The following is a 24,938-nucleotide window of genomic DNA, read 5'->3' as shown; positions in this document are numbered from 1 at the left end:
TAAAAAGATTTACACTAAGAGATAATACAACATAAGACAGTTACCTATATGACAAACAACAAAAAAAGAAAAAAGCAAGGCAAGCAATAAGTATGGTAAGTCCTTGTCTAAAGGTCCCATATTATGCTTATTTTCAGGTTCATACCTGTATTTTGTGTTTCTACTAGAACATGTTTATACTGTATGCTGTAATATTAAAAAAAAAATACATTTCTCATACTGTCTATATGCCTGTATTTACCCTCTGTCTGACATTTCACTCTGAAACATTTCAATGGAATTGTGTTGCTAGGCAACAGCTTGGATCCATGTTTACTTCCTGTCAGCTGATGTCATTCACTTCTGGTGCCTTCAAATGGGGTCGTGTTTACCGTGTTCTGTGTTTCCGTGTTCTCCATATGAACGCCCCCCTCTTGTGTGTATTTATCTTCAATGTTTTATTATATAAAAACATGTACATCAATGTCGAAAAAAAGTCAAAGCATTCATCATCAACCATTAATCATTAAGATAATAAACTTACAGTTTGTTGGACAAGGCAGTGCTGTCTTCTGTAAAGTCACAAAGGATTTGTAGTGCACATACATCTTGAGATTTAAAGCATTCACTGTATCCAACATTACTGAAAATTCCCACGGAATTAGAACAAGATATTCATTAAAATTACAATCATTTTGACATTTAAGACAAAACACATGGAAAGCCCTCAACATACCGTACTTGCAAAAGTTTTTGTGAATTCTAGAGAAAAGTCTTTTATACGCCGTTCTGGGCTGTATGTATGCAGTTACAAGTTTCAGGGGTCCTCGAATGGGAGGCAGAACAATGGACGGCTGAATCGGTTTGGTCTGGCCGAGCTGAATGAGTGCATTCTTCTTGTTTCTCTGCATGTCCACTGCAGACGCTCCAATTTCCCTTATTACATCATATCCAGCTGCACATGAAGAGAAAAAAAAGATAAGACTGAAGAGTTTATATCAAAGGTCTCAATTGGCCGTCCTGCAAATATACAAGAAATGGTAAAGAAAACGTAAGTTTGGGGCACTTCAGTTAAATATTTAAAGGGGACATATCATGAAAAACTCACTTTTCAGTGCTTTTGCACATATATTTGGGTATCTGGAGTGCCTACCAACCTAATACAGGCCAACCCAATCAGTTTTTTGTGGGCTGCCTAGATTAGAAAACGTGTGATTCAACAAGCCAATCAGATTCGGCTCCCCTTCCTATGTCACATGCAGTCTCATTAGAATCGCCCACAGCTTGAGAATTACCTTTGTAAAGGTGCACCATATTTTTTGCAAGCCAATCAGAGCAGACTGGGCTTTTTTGGAAGGGGGGCTTAAAGAGACAGGTGCTAAAACGGAGCGTGACAGATAGTATGATAAAAATAATGTGTTTTTTTAACATTACAGCATGTAAACATATTCTAGTAGAAACCCAAAATACAAGTATGAACCTGAAAATGAGCATATATCCCCTTTAAAACCTGAAAAGGTCACAGAATACATTTTTTTTTTTTAAATCACACTTGCCAGGTCATCAACGTCTCCAGTATCTTCAGCTGGTGGTGCAGCCGCCGCCTCCTCTTTCTTTTCCTCAGTAACCAGAAACTGGAGGAGAAAATAGGCTTCAGTCAGTAGGAAAACAGTCTTAAGATCACCTTCATTTCAAATATGTAAAACAGTTTCTGTTTCAACAGCTCACACTGGTTTAAATAGGGGAATTACCTGCTTAGCTTCGGTTTTGGATACAGTGCTTCCTTCGACCTCGTCCTTGCTGATCAGAGTTATGGCATCTGTCAATCAAACAGCAAGAATTAAAAACAAAAACACCAAACTCCTTTTAGCAGACTTGTGATTGAGGCTGCAATGCATTTTTAGGCATCAATCAGCTCCCACTTTTGCATTATTTACTTATTTTTCACTCAAGAGATTATGTGGAAATTTCTTCCCATCTCAAGGGAGGAAATATTTGAGAGAAATCCTGCAGCCTCGAGTAAAGAGGCTTATCATACCTTGAACAAGCAGGTCCCAGAAGACCCCCAGCCCTCTGTTTGGGATGCTTCTTTTCAGGGACTGGAGGTAGCCATTGTACAGCTCCGCATCCCCCAGCTGAATTACCAAAGATATGAAACATTCAAAATCCATTTATGAGTCTCCTAAAAGCTCACAGCTACATGCAGACACATACTCACACAAGAACTGGTCTTGGTTCAAGTCGCGAGAAATGAAACAGACTCATTGCAATCTTCTCAAGTTGACTTATAATCTCCACAGCAAAACCAAAACAATGCGTTCTGATAAAATCATTTCACACAGACTCTTGTAACAGAAACCCCCACATCATCATGCATTTCCCCAAATGGGACATAGTGAATGTTTATTTACCTTTACGGACTGCTCTCTAAAAGCCTGGATGCAGGTGATGCTTTTCATGTAGTACTGTGTGCTCTTATTGCTAAGCAACTGCTCTATCCTGCGAGTCAGTTGCTGACAGACTGGGAAGGACACGGGGGTCACCACAACCAAACAAAGAGACAATTACAAGGGCTGAACATGAGTCACGATGGTTTATAACACAAACAGAAAAACTGTTTATCAGAGAAACTGGACCTCACCCTCTCCGAATGGAAGGCTCTTCTTCTTGATCAGAGTCCGGTAGTCTCTGGCTGGATCCACGCTTCCCACCTGGTTAAGTGTTTAAAATTAATGAGGACTGAAGTGAAATGGAAATTTTGAAGTATGCCTGTTCAAACAAGTGGTGAAATACTTTATTTAGAATAGCTGATTGTTATAGAAAGTGGTTATCTCTCTAGTATTATTATGCAATTCAGCTCCCCTGATTCTCACCGAAGTAACAGAGCCTTCAGCAATGTCAGCCAGGCTATACTCCTCCTCTTCCTCGTCTCCTTTTGCCTTCTTGGCATCTGGCACTTCTGCGCTGTAAATGGCAAAAGGGGTCAGTTAGAATACTGAAAATAGTTTTATTATCACTTAAAAACATCTGCACACACTCTTACAAAACACTACTGTAAGATAATAAAAAACAAAAATCACATTCCAAATGCTTTTACGTAATCTTATACATGAATATTTTGGAGTATTTTGTAACACTCAAAGACCCACCACCACTGAATCAAACTTACTCTTTGCCAAAAATCTGAGCACTAGTCTTAGGCTTCTTTTTCTTCTCCACTTCAGTAAGAGGAAACTTCCTCTTCATCTCCTCTAGTGGAGCCTTGCAACGTTCAGTAATGACATCAGGGCGCTCGAGAGCAGCCTTCAGCCATGGCTCCATGGGGGGAAGAGGGGTGCCGGGGCTTACTGCCCGATGATGCAGACACTGAAAGAAAGGTCGAGTAGGGGGGGTGAGACAGGCGGTGACAGAGGAAGAAGTTGAATATCAACAGCCTCCAGCTGGTGAAGCTCTAGTCAGACAGATGAAGTCTTTTTTTGGTGACATGAAAAAGTGACACCCATGTCTCCTTCAAAACTTTACCATCTGCCTTAACTCAATAGGCAAGTAATAGAAGTACTGTATCTCTTCAATACAAACTGCAGTACCTGGAAGTGCCTCTGGAAGGCAGGGTTGGGAATGTGGTGGACCTTGAACATGTCCTTTTGCTTTTCATTATCATCCTCTACCAACATCATGGAGTCAATGAGAGAGTCCACAGCAGACAGCTGAGTGTCTAGAGGAATCACATAACACGCAAAAGTCCATTCCTCCATCTCTTATTGAAGTCTTATCACTTATTTTTTCTTTAAAAAGGTACACACAGTAGAACTGAAACGATTAATTGATTAGTTGCCAGCTATGAAATTAATCGGCAACTACTTTGATAATTGATTAATCGGTTTGAGTCCTTTTTTAAGAAAAAAAAAGAAAAAATTCTCTGATTAAATGTAAATTTTTTCTGATGTCACATATAAACTAGTCAAGAAAGAGCAGTGGAAGTTAAGATCTGCAAATGTAGACAACCCAACAGTGTTGAAATTGCAACATCTTTCTGCACTTGAGGGGGGCAACAATGTCATGTTCACAACTGCAGGTCTAAATACTGTAGATACGACAATGACTGAAAAGCTTCCTCTTGCAGTCAGTTAAACATGAATGTGTGAGTTTGCGAGTTAGTTAAAAGTCAGTTCTGTGAGCTGCTTTGTACCTGATGGAGTGAACTTTTTGTTGTTTTCAAGAGAGGGAAATGTGAACTGTCTGAGGTCTTCCGTGAAGGGCAGCTGGACGTACATCAGACACTATTGAGGGTGAGAGACAGACCATTAGCTCTGAGATATCTGACATTGATTCAGTTAATATAGTTAAACAGCATGGTTAGGAGTCTGTGATTTCACCTCGTAGTCCTGCTTGATGCACGGAAAGGCTGCTCCTACTTGAGGGTCGCTGTCCTGCTTACGGGCGTAACATACGATGGCCACCATGTTGAGTTCATGTAGCGCTCGGATGAGAGCGGACAGCGCAACTCCTGCATGCTGCTCAGACAGAACAGTAGAAACAGAAACAGGTCAGTATCAACATGTAGTCACCAGAAATATGGCAGGTCTCTTCATTCGCACCTCGTCATCCTTGGCAGAAAACATCTTCATGACTTGAGTCCCCATGAACTGATTGCGACGTACCTGCAGGCAGACGGTAAAAAGAAACAGCAGGTGGATAAAGTAACCACCTCAGTCTCAAAAGTTTCCTTGATCTGAGATTTGTTTTGGATGCCATTTACGTCACACTATTATACAAATACCATGTTCTGTTTGGCGAAGCCGAGAACGGCAAAGCACTTCCCATCGTGCTTGTATTTCATCTGTTCTTGATCTACTTTGGAGAAGGGAACAATATCACTTCCATAACGAAACCCTGCAGACAAAAAAAGAAGCATTTTTTAGAGTGTTGTCAAGTGATAAGTGCAACATTAATTAATCTAATTTCAAACAACTTCCTCACCTTGGATGATATCATCCTTCTGCACCTCTGTCTCATTGTCATCATCCAGACAGTAGACAGTCTCTCTCTTCACGTTGTCTTTCTGGCTGGTTTGAGCATCAACCGTAGTCCATGTTTTCAGTTTCTCTTCTGTCACCTGGAATAACACGATGAGTAGTATTTGTGAATGAGAAAACCTTTATGTGAGCTACTACTGATGAGTTGTCATCTGTGCATTACAATAGTAAAGTGAAAGGATTCCTTTCACATACAGTAAGTGAATGAGCAAAACATACATTAACTGCTACACATTTACAATACTCAGGCAATAAGTACAACAGTACTATGCAATGCAACAAACTTCATTCTTTACTAATTTTATTTTAAGTAAACAAATAAAAAAAAATAACAAACATTTTGACTAAAATTCTCCAACATTATCGACTAACTGGTCTTTTTGGTCTTAGCCAACTAAGATTTCTTTAGTTGATTTGTTGTTCTTTATGCTTTTTATCATGCTGATTGTTTTATTTCTAAGGAACGTATGAGCACATCTCTGGTAAACACAAGATTTAAAGTGTTGCTTTCTTTGTGGAGAAACTCTTTAGTTCTACAGATCTGTTGATTAAATTAATCAACAAAATTGTATGAGTGTTAGTCGACTAAGAATTTCTTTGGTTGAGGACAGCCAGAATACATTTTTGCCATAAGGTGCGAATCGACCAGATTAAAGAACAACAATCAAATAGGCCCTACAGTAGTAACTGCAGAGTGACATGATTACATGTGGAACAGCACATTTTTCAGACATGACAGAACTCGTCATTCTTTCATTCAATAGAGACAGACCGCGCCCACTGGGGGGAAAACAATCAGCGCAATGATATGTAACCAAGGGCTGAAAAACATTAGATTTCAGCATGTCAAAAGGATTATTTTTAGCACCCAATATCTACCAGGGGTGCAGTTGATAACTAAAATAATGTTGGGCCAAGTTAGCAAAGCTGTTTGTTTTTCACTTGACAGAGATCCACACAAGAATTCCAATGCCCTTGTGCACTTTTATCTGAGCAAATAGCAAACAAAAGTCTTGAATCTTGTTAGCAAGCCAATGTTAGCCAGCTATGTGTTGGCAAGCTACTGTAGTTAGGCATTTTTCTGCGTGTTTGCTAACAGATAAAAGTGACAAAGAGGCACCTTCACAAAATCCAAAATCAAGGGAGAACCATGAACTTACTGCTATGTATCCAACAATACGGATGGGAAGACAGCTGCCGATGGTCAGCTGACAGGGCCAGGCCGTGGGTCTGCTCTGGATAGGCTTGAACATGCACAGCTGCTCAACTGCATTCCTACAGTGGGAGAGAAGCACATGGGAAGCCAAGTCATATGACATCATCCGATTAGAGCATTAACTACTTTTAAATGTAGAAAGCACCTTGTGATTCAAAGAGAAAAACACATGTGAAGAAGTGAGACATGAGAAATATCCTGTGTTTAACACGGACCCACCAACCTGAAGGTGTGAATTTGATCCAGGCCGTCCTCCTCATCCAGGCTTAGCATGATGTGTTTCACCATATCCAGGCCACTCTTCTGTTCCCTGGACAGACCTTTGCCCGGGCCCGGGTGACCGGGGCTTCTTCTGTCCCCATCTCCTCCACCATCTCCTCCACCATCTTCATCGTCCTCCACAGGGAAAGGCAAACTAAAATTGGTTTAGCGGAAGGAAGGATACATACATAGAGTAAATGCCATGAAACTTCACTCAAAGAACTTCACAAGAGACCCCTTTAACAAGAAGGAAGGTTTGTTCAGAATGGCTGTTTTATCCCGAGTGAAATACTAATTATTAGTGAAATATAATATCTCACACAATTAGCCTGATTTTGATGCTGCACAGTGGTGGTTCTGGATATTTTAGTCAAGCTCTCACAGCTCTGTTATAATCTAAATTCAAATAATAACTAAATGGCTGCCAATTATTACAAGAAGTAGTGACACACACAAATGCATTATTATTATCATTATTTTATAACTTCATTGGGAAAATGTGTGAGGCTTCTAAATATATTGTATTTAAAAATGACACATGGTGGATGTGTCTGAATCTTACAAAAACTGCAGGGTGATTCCAGCTTTTTTCAGATCTTCGATAATAACGTCCAGCTGCTCCGAGTTGGCCTCAGTGTTGAGGTCAGTCAGGAAGACAATGTTGAGACGATCACACTTCTTCCCCCTGAAAAGGAACCCCAAACACAATGTCAGATCACTGAAAAAACAATAATCCCATCAGCAAAATTAACATTTAAATGCATGGACCTCCGTTAGTTTTTTCTTTGAATCGTGAGAATTCTGTATGAGATACGGGCAGCTTCTTACTTTGTTCCTGTCTGAAGGAGATCCATGCACACAACAAGAGCATCCAGCCCTGTTGAACGGGAGTTAAGGAGATAACAGAGTCTATGATCCTTCTGACATATCATCTAGGATTAAGAAGCTGTACACAAACAGGATCTGACTTATGAATAAAGTCAAAGTACTTGGTCTTTACCTCACAATTCTAACAGAATTGCCTGCTTTATTGTACAATAAAGGCATATAATGAAAATAAAATGCAAACACACAGGAGAGCCCACTTTAGTCAATTAAATACAAAATATAATAAAAATCGAATTGCTATTATTTTTTGACTGATATTGCCACTGCGGTATGAGTGCCATTTAATATATTTATACCGGTTAAATTTACAGGGACAGTGCACATTAATAAATATTTCTGGAAAGCTTCTTGGCTAATTTTCAACTGCAGTATTGGTCAGACTAAACAGCTTAAAACACAACACTGAACCCAAAGATATGAACTCCGTAAACTGTGACGATGACAAATGTCTGCGGAGAAAAGGGTTTATTGAGGGGCTTCCTGTAAGCCAAATGAATGTGAAAGGAAAGCCTTTCATGTTGCATAGCCTGTGGAGTGAATGATGATAAAATCCTCTATCACAGTATATGTGGATTTATATCAAAATATCAATATCTATTGTCATATAATAATTTTTTTCTGGGAAAACAATAAAATAACAAACCAGGAATGTCTTTTTTGGCTTATTCAGAAAATTAAATACACAACAAAAGCACTATTTATTACTGTTTATGTCTGGTGCATTCACTATGTACGTGCATATTAATACACATGTGTTTTGTTTGATTTCTGTCTGTTTGTTTAATATATCATAACTACCATTTACTTGAATGTTGAAGTACATTTACATGTATCTGTACTCAGGTGTATTTTTTTCCTCGTCCTTTTTTCTTTTATATTATTTATTTCATGCACAAATGGAAAACGATACTTAAATCACATTGATGCAAGTGAGAACCTTGAGATGGGACTGATGAAAGTAATCTCAAAACACTAGTCAATTTGTTACCTGACAATGAACATTTTTATTTTTGTACCACATCTTCCACTATAAAATCTAAAGTATAATGTATATATATATATACATATAAAGTTAACTGAAAAAAACATTTATAAATTAAAAGTAATCGAGCAAAAGGATACAATCGGCTTGCTGACTCTCTGGATGGATCTGATTCTCTATTTCCTCCAGAAGCTCGAAATCAGCCATCATAAGGTGACGATGCACGGTGATGTTCTTGGTGGAGTCTGTGCCAAACAGAACTAAAGCCAGCTCATCCTTGGACTCTGCAAAAACCTGTCAAAAGGCATGTTCAGTGTTTGTCATAGATGACAGAGATCCTTAAAGTTAGCATAGATTTTGTTTGTTTTTGCAAATATGTATTATTAGTTTACCTGGCGCTGGACAAACTTCTGGATGACTTTTTTAGCAAGGTCAAAGGGAGGCTCTTCACCCGGAGCAGAGTTGGACATGGAGAACCCAACATCCATACACAACACCATTGCTGACTACAGAAAACAAACAATACAAGAAAGCATTTTACATTTTTACAAAATGTATTATTTTAGGCACCCAATTGTTCTTATTTTTTATTAGCACCAGGAAAAAATATACAAAACAACACAGGGAATTAGTATACATAGATGAAGGGTGGAGTTCAATCAACAATGGTGGAAATGATACTGCAACACAATCGGACACAAACAGTAAACAATAGAGGTACCATTATACTGAAAATCAAGAGAAAAAATAAAAACAAACCACAACAAAAAGAGAGAAATGATCAGGTCAACAGACAAGGCATTGATTTTGGTGTCTTAATGTTTTATGTTGGAGGGATGATTGATCATTTTGATAAATTCTCGAGTGGTATAATTGGTTACATTTAGCACCAAATCTGTGTAACAAATGGTATTAACCCATAAATTGCTGCAACAACTTATGAAATATAATAGAGAATAGGAATGGCCATCATATACTTCTATCATAATATTCCAAGCCCTTATACACTTTCATAAGTTATTATAATCTTTTTTTTTTTAAGATTATTTTTGGGCATTTTCAAGACTTTATTGATAGGATAGTAGACAGATTAGAAATATCTTAAAGGTCCCATATTATATTATTAAAAAGTGAGATTTTCATGTTTTCTTATTATAAAGCAGCCTTTAATCCTATATAAATACTGTGAAAGTATGTAAACACTCAATCCACAGAGAAATACACACAGCCCGTATTCAGAAACTCTGCATTTAAAAGAAGCAGTCGGGATTTCTGTCCATTCGTGATGTCACGAATATACAATATTTAGACTCTTGACACCATTTTAAACGTAAACATTCTAAATGTGTCCCAGTTTATTTCCTGGTTGCAGTGTACGTGATTGACATCAGCTGACAGGAAGTACACATGGACCCAAGCTGTTGCCTAGCAACACAATTCTGTTGCAATTCCGTCAAAATGCGCTAAAACGGAGCGTTTCAGACGGAAAGGTAAATACAAGCATATTCTGGCCGACAGTATGAGGAAAATAAAGTTTTTTTTTTAACATTACAGCATGTAAACATGTTCTAGTAGAAACACAAAATACAAGTATGAACCTGAAAATGAGCATAATATGGGACCTTTAATGAATTAATTCATGTTTATTTCTGATTTGACGCATAGGAGGACGGTCTGCAGGACATATAATAATGCACTTTAGACTAAGCTACTGGAGTTACCCTGCACTATACTCATTTTTAACAGTCTCTTCTGCACTTTTTAATAGTCCTGTATCACAGTCGTTACCCTGCACTATACTCAGTTTTAACAGTTTTCTTCATCTCCTTGTATTTTTAGATCTGGTATATGTTTTTGTACTTTGCACTTTGCACTACTAACTTTTTATTGCCTTTTTACTAACATGGTTTTGCACTATGGAACTGTGATGCTGGAAACTTGAGTTTCCCTTGGGATCAATAAAGTTACTATCTATCTATCTATTGCTGGGCCGCATTTCAAATTAATCCTCAGGTTCCCAGATTTCAGATGATGTAGCTACACCACATCTATGTGACATCTACTGTTGACCTGTTATCTCCCCTAAAGACCCCCTTAACCCCCCTAAAAAAAGCCCTAAACGTCGTCTCAGGTGGTGCAGGTTGGGTTGTGTATGCATGTTCAATGGGAGGGGTGTAGTGACAGCGTTAGTAGCTTCAGTCTCAACATGTCTCAACACGTTTATAACGCCTGAAGCTGAAGCTCATTGATTGAGAACAGTTTGTTTATAATGTTTGTAAACCGCCCGTTTAACACAGCAAACATTAACTAACAAAAGCTATACACAGTGGTAATTCATTTCTTTAAGAAAAGTAAGAGAAAGTAACTTACTTTAGCCATCGTCTTCTCCTGCTTCTGTTCCCAACACTGTGTGTTATGGCTCCGGAGAGAAACTGTGAACAAGAGTTCCGGTTTCCTGTGATAATTTGTTGTTGTCATTTGGTGGTGTTCTTGAGCTTTGGTGCAATGAAATGTACCGTGATAATCAAATATAGGTCAAACGCCCTCCAGTGTCTCATATGCTGCTGTGCACAGAGAGATTATTATGGGTGTGACTGCTCTGTGCTCTTATATGCAAATAGACTGGTAGCCAATTTCACGACTGTAGCCAGAAATTTTATATAAATCGAGGTGATCAATAAATACATAATAAATAAATACGAGCAATAATAATGAATTAATTCATGTAATATAATATACAAACAATTATTAAATACAAAATATGCAAAGTCACACCCACTCCCCCTAAAATAAATTTCTTTTAATTAATTGGATTTTTCCTATTCTATTTAATAATTTTAATTCTATTTTGTAAGTGAAGTTTTATTTCCCTACATAATGGTCTAAATGCAACAGTCTTCACACTTAATACTAAATACTAAAACCCCAAATTTCCGGAAAATAATATTAGAAATATCGAGGTCTAATATGATGATCAATAAATACATAATAAATAAATAAATACGAGCAATAAAAATGAATTAATTAATGTAGTATAATATATAAACAAACATAATTAATTAAATACAAAATATGCAAAGTCACACCCACTCCCCCTAAAATATATTAATTAATTGGATTTTTCATATTCTATTTAATCATTTTAATTCTATTTTCTATGTGAAGTTTTATTTCCCTACATAAAGGTCTAAATGCAACAGTCTCTACACTTAATACTAAATACTAAAACCCCCAAATTTACAGAAAAGATTATTAGAAATATCGAAGTCTAATATGATGATCAATAATTACATAATAAATAAATAAATATGAGCAATAAAATAATTAATTAATGTAATATAATATATAAACAAAATATGCAAAGTCACACCCACTCCCCCTAAAATATTGAATGTTTAATTAATTGGATTTTTCATATTCTATTCCACCCTATTTGAACAAATCTACCACGCTTTGTTTGTCATCTGTGTAGAGCGATTTAGTCTCTGTCTGTTCAGATGCATACTGCCATTAGATCAATGATATTGTGACATTTGGTATATTTTGTATGAGTCATCATCACAGAAAAAGCGACTGTGCAGAATCTAGGCCAGGATAGAGGAGTGCATCATTGTGCAAAGCTGTTTTTTAATGGCTCTCTCTCTCTCTCTGTTTGTGTGTGTGCTTTTATCACTTTGCTTTCAGCCGGACATCCTTCTTGAGATTGAACACTTCAACATAATGGGTGGACATAGTCTGTGCTGCATATAACCCATCAAAAAGCCGAGTTTACTGGATCAGGCCAGAGCATGGCACAGGTGGAGGAGTCTCAAACTGAGCTCTAAATGCAACAGTCTCCACACTTTAAATACTAAATACTAAAACCCCCAAATTTCCAGAAAAGCAATTCTTGAGGACAAAATCTTACTGTCCTCAATCATACAGTAGCCATGACCCCGGCTCATTTTGGGAGGTTTTGACCCATCGACTGTTCTGTGTTATAACCTTAAATTGTTTTCCTATTTTTAACTGAATTAGCCACCTTGTTTCTTCAGAGTATGTAGTTACTGGTTGTATAGTTTTTTGGATAAAATGTTACTTTTGTAAAGGCTTCATCACAGACATCCAACTGCCTTTGATTAAAAAAAAAAATTAAAACAAAAATAAAGCCCTGCAGTGTCCCTTTTGTGCCACTGTATTATTCCACTGGGTTTGTTTTTATATTGATACCAATGCATTTTCAAACAATGTCAGAATCATGTAAAACAACTTAATCAAATCTTTCATCATATAAAATCAATCAATCTTGACTCTAAATTGACCGTAGGTGTAAATGTGAACATGAATATTTGTCTGTCATGAATAGGATAAGCGGTTCTAGATAATGGATGGATGGATGTTTTAACATTAGTTTAACAAAAACAGACTGTAAAACAGGCCACTGCAAGCTGGTAAATATGTGTTGACCCTGACAGTGCTTTTGTCTAACATACTGTTTTGGAGCATATGGATTTTCTTCAGTAAGCATCCCAGTGTAACTCCAGGGTGCCAATAATCAGATCTCAAAGCACCCAAACCCCAGAGAGCCATCTGTATTTGTGTGCACCATGCAGGGATATGTGCTGACTTGTTTTTTCATAGGCATTATAAGCCACTCAGAAAACACTGAGCTGCTGATTTTCTTTTCCACAATATAGATTTAGAAATATTCACATAATTGTTATGTAATGACAAAAAAACACTTTATTTAATTTGTGTACTTCTTTACTTTGCATCCAGTGTTTTCACAACATGTAAAGTGCAATACAGACTCAGTCCACAGCCACTGATCCATGTCTCTGCCTGTATGAGAACAAAATTGAATCACTCCACTCAGCTAGGTCTAATCATAAACATTTGAATCACCAAATATTTAATCCAATCTACTTAAACCAACCCCATTAGCTATGCGTTTCAACCACTTCATGATAGCTGTTTGCAATACATTTACTCCAAAGAGCCAAAGTATAAAACACCTATAGCTAGAACAATTTAAGGTAGTGTACTAGACTTAAATATTCAAAATAAATTAAATCAACATTCAAAATATGACTGTGTGGAAAGGTGGAAAATTACAGTGACCTTCATTTTATTCGTGTGTAGAACAAAATAATGAAAACAACACAAGCAAGATCACAAACATCTGTGTTGATGATGCCTTAGATGAAAATGAAAAAACTTCACCAAAGAAATGTCAGTCTGTCCTGACTATGGCTTCAAATCATGGCTGGATCAACCTGCTAGAGGGCCCTGGGCCAAAAATAAGCAATGGGCCCCTATTGATCCCTCTCCCTCCCTCTCTTGTATGTACTCTGTCAACTACATGTACACATCAAGTACAGAGCACACAGCAGCAACACATGGCAGCTTAGTAATAATCAGCCTAGATGCCCAGAAACCAACAAGTACTCATACGCTGTGGTACTTCTTGATGAAACACAAATCTTTTTAGGAATATGCACCATGTAAGCACAACACTGAACAAATTAAATAGGCTCTGTACCCTGAACTGTTAGCACTGTTGTTGTCAACCGTAGTTTTAACTGTTTTAGTCCTATTTGTCTATCTATCTATCTACTGTATCTATCCATCTATCTATCTATCTATTTGTCTGTCTTTCTGTCTGTCTGTCTGTCTGTCTGTCTGTCTGTCTGTCTGTCTGTCTGTCTGTCTGTCTGTCTGTCATCATCCAGAATAATACAGGTATTAAAGGATAAGGTTGTAATATTCTATATATTTCTTATTGTCAACAAAACCCATGAAAAGGCCAAAGTCAACACCGGATGAATCCCTCTAACAAGTATTTCCTGTGTATCCAAAGCCGGATGTATTCCTCACTCCTCGCACTTCCATTGTTCTCAAAAAAAACAAAAAAAACACATCAATGAGCCACACTGTTGATTTGTTTTACAATAGGAAAAATACAGGGTTGGAAATTAGCATCAGCCACCAGCCAAATAATGGTAAAATATGCAAGTGGCTGCTCGATTTGCTTCAGTCACCAGCCAATAAAAACAATGGTAATCTATCTATCTATCTATCTGGAAGGTGGACAAAAAAGTGAATTTCCAACTCTATAAAGTAACGTCATCCTTATCCTTTAAAATCTTCTTTAGATGCTGACACAGAACTCCTTCACAAGACATTACCCATCTAAAAGGTGCTTATTGTTTCTGTCAATATTGTGCTCAATGGTGCGTATTCACAATCAAATCAGTAACTAATCAAATTTCCACAAAGTAATCAACACATCTGGAGCCCTTGGAGCACTTTTTTCAATAGTAATCCAGCCTTACTTCAAATACAACTTCACAGAGTGATTATGATGACTTGAAATGCATCCTGTTTTTGATCTCAGTGACCACATACATATAATTACAGATATTTACAGATGAAGTGAAACTTGGTTTGACTTTCAGGCCTCCAACAGCGTGTGTATCAGTGTCCATCGCCAGCTTATTTTACAACAAGATGCACCAAGGCCTACATGTATCAAAAGGTTATGAGGATTTGGTGATTGGATGATAACTCTAATGACAATAACAACCTAAAAGTAAAAAAAATACCCAACATTAACACTCCCATGCTCAGAGCAATAATGATCTGGATCCAATAATGATTTACAAAATTTCAGCATTTCAGGACAATTCAGGCAGTGTTTGATAAGTTGCCATTTACATAAAAGTATAGAGAAACAGCTTTCAAGTACTTTCCTGTGACAGACTTGAACATTCTGGCACATGTTTGTCACATTACTTCAACTTAGGCCGACACCAACATGTGACTTGGACCTCAGCGTCCCCCCCACTTCACACTGATGACGTCTGGGCGAGTTCACTGGGGGCCTTGCTGTGCAGAGTACCAGAGACAGTATCAGAGTCAAGCAGCTCTACTATGCTATAGGGGGAGCAGTCCTCCAGTCCCAGTTTCCCACAGGCCCATCCGCAGAAGCCTTTCTCCAGGTCCCTCACATCCTGCCACCACTCGCTGAAGGCCCAGGACACCTGCACCACAGCGGAGTACAGAGCCAGGGACAGCGCCATGGGCATGATGAGCATGGGGTAGAAGATGATGAGGAAGGGGCATATTGTAATCTTGTGCCAGAACGTCCGCTCCTCATTGTACACCAGGAAGACGTTGTACCAGGTGAGGGTGCCGTAGTAGAAGGAAGTGATGAAGGAGAGGAGGAAAATCACGGGAGCGCAGGAGAGGCTCCACAGGACAACATGGGGTCCCTGGCACATGCCTAAGCTGCAGTTGCGTTTATAGCCTTCCCCATCGCACTCTGCGTCAAGACGCTCCTTCGACTTGGCCAGATCCCTGAGTTCCTTCTCTGTCAAAGTGAGGTGAATGTCCACCACCTGACCCTTCTTCTTCCCTCGGGTGATGGTGCCTGTCAGGGTCACGTAGCGGCTGTCTGGAGGAAGGCTCCATCCTCCTCCTGTTAAGAGATAATACAACATAAGACATTTACCTATATGACAAACAACAAAAAAAGTAAAAAGCAAGGCAAGCAAGCAATAAGTATGGTAAGTCCTTGTCTAAAGGTCCCATATTGTGCTTATTTTCAGGTTCATACCTGTATTTTGTGTTTCTACTAGAACATGTTTATACTGTATGCTGTAATATAAAAAAAATATACATTTCTCATACTGTCTATATGCCTGTATTTACCCTCTGTCTGACATTTCACTCTGAAACATTTCAATGGAATTGTGTTGCTAGGCAACAGCTTGGATCCATGTTTACTTCCTGTCAGCTAATGTCATTCACTTCTGGTGCCTTCAAATGGGGGTCGTGTTTACCGTGTTCATGAGAAGAGTCCATATGAATGCCCCCCTCTTGTGGTATTCACAACCATGTAGGTGGAAAGTTTTGATTAAAGAGTTGTGACGTGTTGTTGACATTGTCAGAAATGGCGGAGGCCCTGGAAGTAAATTTTTCTGTACATAAAAAGTGAATATATTGTCTGCGGAAAATGTTGATATTCCCAACGGCGTCATCTTTTTCCTCTGACATTATGCCTTTGCATTTCCTGCATTATGTTACCCACTTACTAGCGTGCTAAATTGTTAGCTTCTATGGCTTCTAGACGCCGACAGTAACGTTAATATTGTCGTCGCTTAGCAGCGGTGTACTCACGTCTTAACCACTTGAACGCCAAGCATATCGTGTACACGACTTCCCATGTTGTAAACACAAGCTCACGAGTTCCATTTGAAGGCACCATTACGTTGCAACCCAAAATAAACTGGGACACATTTAGAATGTTTACCTTTAAAACTGTGAAATGTTGTACAGTTGTGACATCACAAAGTTACAGAAATCCTGACAGCTTGTTTCAATGGCACAGTTTCTGAATACGGGCCGTGTGTATTTCTCCATGGATTTAGTGTTTCGATACTTTTACAGTATGTATACAGCACTGAAGCCTGCTTTATAATAAAAAAAACATGAAAATCTAACTTTTTACCATATGGGACCTTTAATTCTTGCTTTTTCCTCAATGTAAAAGTATTTTATCTTTTAAATGATCCCATATTGATTGCAATACCTCAAATCCTTCTTGTTCATATGCAATCAATTTGCATGGTGTAAATTGCACGGTATATGTCGAACACAAGTGGCACGTGACTTCTTGTTATTAACACAATCTGACACCCCTCTCACCATCGCTTGTAGGTGTGCAGAGGAATTTAGCTCCCTCCTCTGTGCTCCTCTCAGCTCCCTCCTCACCGCCTTGGTCCTCTCCGGGCCCCCTCTCCATCTCAGAGCGGTACACAATGATGGACTCTGGACGCGGGTCTTTCTTCTTCCTCCTCTTCCTCCTTATGGAGGGTCCCACTTCTCCATCGTCCACATGGTTCCCTGACACGTCTGATCTTAAGGAGATCAGCTGGGGGCTGCCCTCTCCTTCAGTTTGAGGCTCCTCTACCTGTGCCATGCTCGCACTACCTGATCCAGTAAACTCTGCCTTTTTGATGGGTTTATATGCAGCACAGACTATGTCCACCCATTATGTTTTAAGTGTTCAATCTCAGGAAGGATGTCCGGCTGAAAGCAAAGTGATAAAAGCAGACACACAAACAGAGAGAGAGAGAGACAGAGACATTAAAAAACAGATTTGCACAATGAGTGAATGAATGAATGAATGAATGAAAGACTTTATTTCGAACATAAAAATAAATAAAAACAGATACAAAATAATAAACAAAACAATATATGCTCTTTGCCAGCTTTGTTCTTACATAATTTATCTGAGGTTTCCATCAGATTTTGTGGTCCAGTATTACACCCAGAAATGTATTTACATATACTCTTTCAATATTCACAATAATGCACTCTATGTGCAGTAATCCTGGCCTAGATTCTGCACAGTCGCTTTTTCTGTGATGATGACTGATAAAAAATATACCAAATGTCACAATATCATTAAATACACATTGATCTAATGGCAGTATGCATCTGAACAGACAGAGACTAAATGGCTCTACATATAGATGACAAACAAAGCGTGATAGATTTGGGGGGTTGCCCCTCTTATGCATGAGAGCACAACGGCAGACTGTGGATATATGCTGCAAGCTCAATAATCCTATTACATGTACATACTTAACGACATCAAAAACTACAAAATGCATAGACGGATTGTGGTTATTTTGCAAAAGAAAGCATCATTTGATAAGTAAAATCGACAATGCAACCCATTCTTCACACAGCTGATCCCCTCCCATTTAAATCCCACCCATGTCCGCTCTTTTGTCTGCATGCAGACGCGCAGCCGGCGAACAACATATTCTCTATAATAGAGTAGAAATAAAGATGTAATCTTACCTTCAATAGATTACACGAGCAGCGGGTAGATGAACTATGTCGTTGTGCGGATAAATCAGTGAATTGGTGTGGCACATTGCAGGAGCCCACACATCCAGAGATACAGATGCGCTGCTACGCAAAATGATTTCCAGAATAGCACTAAACCCGCCCATCTAACCTCTGTCACCATCCTGTCACCATCCTGTCACACCAATCCTGAACCATCAGCATCCTCCTGACTGCACGTCATGTGGAAACATGATGGGGGAAAAAAGCACTATTAAAAGTAGGCTACAAGCACATCTGTCCTAGAGAGAATAGAGAGAATATGACGTGGGAAACATCATAGGCCTAAAATAAAAAACAAATACATACCCTACGAATAATCTCTCTCTCTCGCTCTCTCTCTCTCTCTCTCTCTCTATATATATATATATATACATATATATATATATGTATATATATATATGTATATATATATATATATATATACATATATATATATATACTGCTTTTAATGTGTAATTAATATTGTGTATTTTATATTTTTATGATGTCCTTGTTTTATGATCATTTGTGATTTTATCTGTGTAAAGTGTCTTTGAGTATCCAGAAAAGCACTATATAAATAAAATATATTATTATTATTATTATTATTATTATTATTATTATTATTATTATTATTATTAGTGGTACCAGGCACCAGCAGGTCAAAGTTTTCACTTATGGTTTGGCACAAAATTTTGTAAATTCATGGTTCACAAATGATATCAAATGTTTAGATATAATTATTGGGTACAACTTTATAATACGGGTAAACCGTTCTTTTATTTTGAAAGGGTCTACTTATCGTCAGTGCCGTCGCCTTGACAACAGCAGCATCCCGCCAGAGCTAACGCTGCTAACTGCTAGCCTAAAGATGAACGACCAATATTCACTTAATCATATTGACAGCCTCCTCTTTCAGTTTGGTGAGTTAAGATATTGAGTTCATTGTGCGTTTATAGTTGTAGTTTGGTGTCAGTTGATGTTTGTTTGGTTTACAATGTAAAGGTTTAACTTTAGTTTAACGTTAGCTAACATTAGCTGCTTCAGTAGCTAGCTAGCTAGCTAGTTTTGGTTAGTTAACGCTAAGTGACTAGTTTATAAATTAAATATGCTAATAAATAGCTAATTCAGGTGAGGAGATTATTATTATTATTATGATTATTATTTTTATTATTATTATTATTACCATTATTATTATTATTATTATTATTATTATTATTATTATCATTATTATTATTATTATCATTAATATTATGATTATTATTATTATGATTATTATTATGATTGTGCTCATTATGATTATTATTATGATTGTGCTCATTATGATTATTATTATTATGATGATTATTATTTTTATTATTATTAACATTATTATTAACATTATTATTATTATCATTATTAGTATTATTATTAGGATGATTATTATGATTATGATTGTGCTTATTATGATGATGATGATTATTATTATTATTATGATTGTGCTCATTATTATTATTATGATTATTATTATTATCATTATACTTATACTACTATTAATAATGATATAGATATTAGTTCTTTTTAAATAAGATACCTGTTGTTTGTGTTTGATAGCTCTTCAAACCAGGGAGCTTTCCCTAAAGAAGAATGAAATCAACCAACAAATTAAAGGTGAGGTGATGTCTTAACAGTTCGTCTTCTTAACCCTAACTAAGATATAATTAGACATTTATATGAAAGGAAGGCTGACAAACAAATAGTTTGTTTACCATATATTTTATGTTGTAAAATGATGTCCATGTGTTCACATTTTTTGTCAACAGTTTGCAGAGATGACACTGCTGAGAGGAGGACTTACATTGAAACACTCCAGAGAAATATCAAAAAACTTGAGGAAGAAATCAGGGTGAAGCAGAACACTGGGATGCACAATAAAGCAAATGCTAAAAGGTATGATAACTAGTAGTCAGGGTCTGAAATTAAGTTTTTTTCCTCACCTGTCACTGTGGCAGATCACTGAACATTTCTACCGGCCACTCGATTATTTGTCTGCCACTCCTGAAATCTACGTAGAACGCTTTAGAATCGTAAACACTGAGTCAGTGGTACCAGACACTAAAAATATGGAATATATTATGTAACCTTAATCTAATCCCTGACTATTTTTAACTCAGGAATTGCCTTTTAAAAATAATATTTCTCAATATAAGGAAGTCCTATCTGCCATGGTGGTAGATAGGGTGACGCAATATATAGGTATTGACAATAACTATGATAATATTGTATAAATAATTCAACGCCTCTTAAATCATTTTATATATACAGTTATGGTTACAAACTCTCTCTACCTCCCTACACTTGGGTGTACTGTAATTAATTTGCCAAAAAAATAGACAAAAGGCACAATAAACAAAGTTAACGAAGAATTTGACTGGTAGCTTTATTTTTTATTTTTTCAAATTTCCTATAGATATCTGAATCATGAATTATATTGGCCACAATAATTGTGTTGTGAAAATCTGATATTGTGACATCTTGAGTGGGAGGTGACCTGCCACAGCCAACATTTACCCTGTATTTGGCAGGTGGCCGGTGCTAATTTCATTCCCTGCTAGAAGTAAATGGGCCAAACCATGATGGACCAAGTCAAATTTTACATATAAGCAGCGCAGTGCAGTATGGATATTCATATATTACTGCTTGTCATCCACTTTAGCATGAAGACAACTAACAGCCTGCTTCTTCAGTATGAGCAGACACTGAAAGTAGAACTGGAGAGCAGAAAAGCCAGCTACAACCATGACATGTAGGTTCAGTTAGCTGTGGTGTTAAATTGCATTTAATACATTTTGTGGGCCATAATAAACAAAGCGGAATTGTTGTTAATTTGTAACCCAACAAGGGAAGTCTACGAAGAGAGAATTACAAGCTACAGGGAGACATTCCAGTCGCATAAAGAATATTATTACCAAAATCCTCTTGCTCAAAAGCTCCTCGCGCTGCAGGCTGAAAAAGAGGAGATTGAGTGTAGGATCAAGGGTTGTGATGATCAAATAACAATGAAACAGAAGGAGCTGGACAGTCTCACTGGTAATAAACTTTTTATATCATCATAACTTGCTCTGGTAGTGCTGAAATATTTACAGCTCTTGACACAGTTAATTGAATTTCTGCCTGACCAGGTCCAGCAGTTGATTCTACTTCCACCATGAAACTATCAGACAGGTATCTTTCAGTGAATCTTATAAATAACAAATAGTCATGACACATAGCCTCCAGCAAAGTGCAGTTTTTTCCCTGATTGAGTTCACTTTTCTTTCTAGTGTTTTGGGCCAGCAGCCCATGGCAGAACCAGAGAAACAACTAGATCCTCAGACAGACGAGGAAAGTAATTCTTCCATTGACATCTCTTCTCTTCATCTTAACCAGACAAAGGTACTCAGATACATCGAACAATACTAATGGTAAAGTAAAGCTGGCAAAATTCTAGCAATTATGAAATGTAAAAGTTGAAGCAGGTCCTGTAGGCACTTTGATAAACCCGAACAGATCAACAGTGATGACCAATTTCCTTTACATCTGCGGTCATGAAGGTGTTTGAGCGCATCATTCTCTCTTATTTGAAATCCAACACCAACCCTCTGATAGATATTTATCAGTTTGCTTATCAAGCCAATAGGTCTCTAGAGGATGCTGTTAACATAGCCCTCCACGTCACACTACATTAGAGTCACCCAACACCTTCGCCCACATCCTGTTCATTGACTTCATCTCGGCCTTCAATACAATAAACCCGGTCAATCTCTTCAATACACTGTTGAACATGAATATTGACCCCTGCATATGCCTCAGGAGCATCCTCTGGAGAAGGCAACAGAGGGTTAAGATGAATAGCCTTTCATCTCGCTCTCTGACCCTCAGCACAGGCGCCCACCAGGGTTACGTCCTCTCACCCTGGCTCTTCTCCTTCCGCACAAACCACTTCACATCCCACCACAGCTCAGTCACCATTCTTAAATAAGACACAACCGATTTTGACTCATAGCCAACAACAACGAAGACCGATACGGCGAGCACGTAGCCCAAGCAGCCACTTGATGCCTTGATAACAACCTCCAGCTCAACACATCTAAAACACAAGAACTTAATATAGATTTCAGGCACATAACCGTCACTGATTCATTCAAATTTCTTGGCACACACACATCAGCAACACACTCAAATGGAATATCAATATAGACCACATCACCAAAAAAGCCCAGCAAAGACAACATTCAAAGTAAAACAAAGCCTCCTCCTTCAGTTTTACACCGCCATCATTGAGAGCATACTCACCTCATCAATAACAGTTTGGTACGGCAGTAAGGACAGTTGCACATGCACAAAACTGCAGCGCATAGTCAATAAACCATCCAAGATTATTGACTTCCCCCTCCAATCAGTTGAATCACTATATCAGAAATACACAAGGAAAAGAACAAAAAAAATAAAAAATCTCTGACCCCTCTCACGCTGCCCACCACCTCTTCCAGCTGATGCCCTCTAGGAGGTGCTGTAGGTCCCTGACAGCTTTACTGCACTTAAAACCTTTGTATCAATCTTGTAAATACTGTCACAGATTATACACACATTATAGGAATAATGTCTGTTTTGTTAGTCATGTGTCTAATGTGATGTTGATATGTCTGTTTGATGTTACTGACACTGCTGTATTGAGCTTACCCACTATGCCGTACAAAAAGTAAATTCAAATGACCTTGGTTTTGTGGTCATTAATAAATGATTGATTGAGTGATTGATCTTGCAGAATGGTTATAAAACTTCTGGAGAGGCAAATACTGAAGAAATGACCGTCGAAAATACCGTCTGCAGCCCTTCCCCAGACGAAGAAAGCAATGAGCTGAGGTCATGTCATCCATTGGATGGTAAGTAGAGGAAAGTCCACTATGTGTTTCAGTTAATACCGACACTTTACACACCAGATGCCATGTTTGGATGTTTATGTTACATCAAACCCATCAGAATATTTATTTCTTCAGAGCAAAGACGGCACGATGAAATGGACACTGAGGAGCAGGATCATGAATCTGGACAACAGGACCAAGTCTTGGTAATGTTTGTCTATTATACTTAGACTGTCCTTAAAATGGCCACTTTGTCCCCCCAAAACACAACCCGCTATCGAGTTGCATTATGGGAAACTTAGGAACTAAAAGTCAGGTAATCTAGGCATCTGCTGGATGGATTTTGACCATTTTTCTAAATCTGTCTCTACAAGTGTCCCAACTTTATGGAACTGAGATACTAAATCACGACTATTCTTTTATGGCTCTCACAGCATCCCAATCATATCTGAAAAACCCAATAGCAACATCTCTTTCCAGAATAAATCTTTAATTACAGAGGATAATCCACAGATGTCAATGTTAACAGTTTTCATTGAGAACTATTTTCTACCAAAGCATGATCATCAATGAAATCTCTTCCCGCCAAGATCGCTGGAATATTTCCTGACTAATTACATTGTGTTGGTAAAGAGTTGTTGCAGTTGAATATTTCAAATAACATTCATTTTTGTAATTGAAAATCTGTTGTATCAGATTGTATTAAATCGATATTGTCTATACTCCAAATGCTACGTAACATTTCAACTTTTCCTGTTGGAAATGCTTTAACACTCAAGATGTTTTCTGAGCAGCAATCCACTGTATCAGGAGCGGAGGAGGCAGTAGAGAGTGAGGTGGAAGAAGAAGTAGCTATAGATGAAGAGCAGGCACAGAGCGAAGAGGACAATGAGGGACTCGCTGCTTTTCAGTCATCATCTCAAGAAACATATCCTCAGTCGTCCCCAGCAAAAATGACATCTGTGGCTTCAACCCCAACGTTCCCATTTAAGTAAGTCTTTATCTGACTCGTCCAACACTTTGAATCACAGTCAAGACAGCCGCTGAAAACTACGTTTCATTTGTTCACTTCAGCTTAAGCCCTGCCAGCTCCCCACATGAAGGCACCTTTGATACCAAATCTCCAGCTTTCCTGTTCTCTCTGAACTCTGATCCCAGCACCCCGGGCTTCTCTGGGTTTGGATTTGACGTGGGCTCGTCACACGATGAGGTGAGCAAAAGGAATAAGTGATTTGACAGAAACCGCTGTTTCTTAGTTTTTGGAATTACCTCCATGTTTCTTTACAGGAGTCATCTTTCGCTTTTGCCAGCTCTTTTTTCAACGAGAAGGTACCGTAGTGTGTTTTTACTGTAACCTCTCTTTATTTCATACAGTATCACTAGAACAAAAATACCAAAATATATTTGTCTCTTTTCAGAAAACCACAGAATCAAAGTCTTCAACCTGTAAGTATCAAATCTCTATTTTTGTGATGTGTATTACCTGCTTTGAACTACAGGTATTTATATGATTTTGCAGGTCCTGAGTTCCTGTTTGGCCAACCAGAGCAAAGTGAAGACTTCCAGTTTGCCTTCACCTCCAAGAGCCCTCAGACAAGTAACAAAGATAACACCAGGGACGAGTTTCCATTTTCATTCAACTTTTGAGAGTCGGAAGAACAACATCTGAAATGAGGAATTATTGCGTTTTTAAGACCACTTGGTTACTTATTTTCTTCGGTAATGTTCTCATATAGTTACAGATACCTGAGGTAAGGGTTCATGGGTTAACACCATTATAAAACGTCAACAGTTAAAAATCTAACTTAAGT

At 37.9% G+C, this 24,938-nt stretch overlaps 3 protein-coding genes across 3 annotated transcripts; 1 reads left to right on the top strand and 2 right to left on the bottom strand.

Annotated features, from left to right (window-relative positions):
- Nucleotides 1–1,398: 1,398 nt before the first annotated feature.
- Nucleotides 1,399–10,770, bottom strand: LOC119499978 (X-ray repair cross-complementing protein 5-like). The gene is made up of 20 exons (XM_037789298.1): nt 10,733–10,770; nt 8,755–8,868; nt 8,503–8,656; nt 7,321–7,369; nt 7,055–7,177; nt 6,455–6,646; nt 6,176–6,290; nt 4,960–5,095; nt 4,760–4,872; nt 4,578–4,640; nt 4,356–4,493; nt 4,169–4,259; nt 3,567–3,694; nt 3,149–3,345; nt 2,853–2,943; nt 2,621–2,690; nt 2,391–2,500; nt 2,018–2,114; nt 1,731–1,798; nt 1,399–1,613 (listed from the first exon to the last, which is right to left on the bottom strand). The coding sequence occupies exons 1-20, from the start codon at nt 10,739–10,741 to the stop codon at nt 1,521–1,523; spliced, it is 2,151 nt and encodes a 716-aa protein (XP_037645226.1). The 5' UTR covers nt 10,742–10,770; the 3' UTR covers nt 1,399–1,520.
- A 2,296-nt stretch (nt 10,771–13,066) lies between these two features.
- On the bottom strand, nt 13,067–18,427 carry LOC119500471 (transmembrane protein 169-like). Its single transcript, XM_037790191.1, has 3 exons — nt 18,215–18,427; nt 17,051–17,434; nt 13,067–15,821 (listed from the first exon to the last, which is right to left on the bottom strand). Exons 2-3 carry the CDS (start codon nt 17,322–17,324, stop codon nt 15,190–15,192), a joined length of 906 nt encoding a protein of 301 aa, XP_037646119.1. The 5' UTR covers nt 17,325–17,434; nt 18,215–18,427; the 3' UTR covers nt 13,067–15,189.
- A 623-nt stretch (nt 18,428–19,050) lies between these two features.
- On the top strand, nt 19,051–24,788 carry LOC119500470 (protein SIX6OS1). The gene is made up of 14 exons (XM_037790190.1): nt 19,051–19,167; nt 19,838–19,894; nt 20,047–20,173; nt 20,940–21,029; nt 21,126–21,313; nt 21,406–21,448; nt 21,547–21,658; nt 23,031–23,148; nt 23,263–23,333; nt 23,922–24,118; nt 24,202–24,337; nt 24,415–24,456; nt 24,546–24,573; nt 24,647–24,788. Exons 1-14 carry the CDS (start codon nt 19,116–19,118, stop codon nt 24,772–24,774), a joined length of 1,389 nt encoding a protein of 462 aa, XP_037646118.1. The 5' UTR covers nt 19,051–19,115; the 3' UTR covers nt 24,775–24,788.
- Nucleotides 24,789–24,938: the final 150 nt, after the last annotated feature.

The sequence above is a fragment of the Sebastes umbrosus genome, chromosome 13 (assembly GCF_015220745.1).
Source record: "Sebastes umbrosus isolate fSebUmb1 chromosome 13, fSebUmb1.pri, whole genome shotgun sequence".
In the NCBI taxonomy this organism is placed as follows: domain Eukaryota; kingdom Metazoa; phylum Chordata; class Actinopteri; order Perciformes; family Sebastidae; genus Sebastes; species Sebastes umbrosus.
Note: the sequence above shows the minus strand (reverse complement) of the source record. Positions and strands in the feature narration are given on the sequence as shown.

Excerpts from the sequence above, each read along its gene's own strand:
- LOC119499978 (XM_037789298.1), bottom strand. Across the intron at positions 6,291-6,454 it reads GATCAAATTCACACCTTCAG|GAATGCAGTTGAGCAGCTGT; the intron begins GTTGGTGGGTCC and ends CTCCCACTGTAG. Across the intron at positions 4,873-4,959 it reads GAAGGATGATATCATCCAAG|GGTTTCGTTATGGAAGTGAT; the intron begins GTGAGGAAGTTG and ends TTTTGTCTGCAG.
- LOC119500471 (XM_037790191.1), bottom strand. The coding sequence starts at position 17,324 with ATGGCACAGGTAGAGGAGCCTCAAACTGAAGGAGAGGGCAGCCCCCAG. Across the intron at positions 15,822-17,050 it reads CTGCACACCTACAAGCGATG|GAGGAGGATGGAGCCTTCCT; the intron begins GTGAGAGGGGTG and ends ATCTCTTAACAG.
- LOC119500470 (XM_037790190.1), top strand. The coding sequence starts at position 19,116 with ATGAACGACCAATATTCACTTAATCATATTGACAGCCTCCTCTTTCAG. Across the intron at positions 24,457-24,545 it reads GCTCTTTTTTCAACGAGAAG|AAAACCACAGAATCAAAGTC; the intron begins GTACCGTAGTGT and ends GTCTCTTTTCAG. Across the intron at positions 24,574-24,646 it reads AGAATCAAAGTCTTCAACCT|GTCCTGAGTTCCTGTTTGGC; the intron begins GTAAGTATCAAA and ends ATGATTTTGCAG.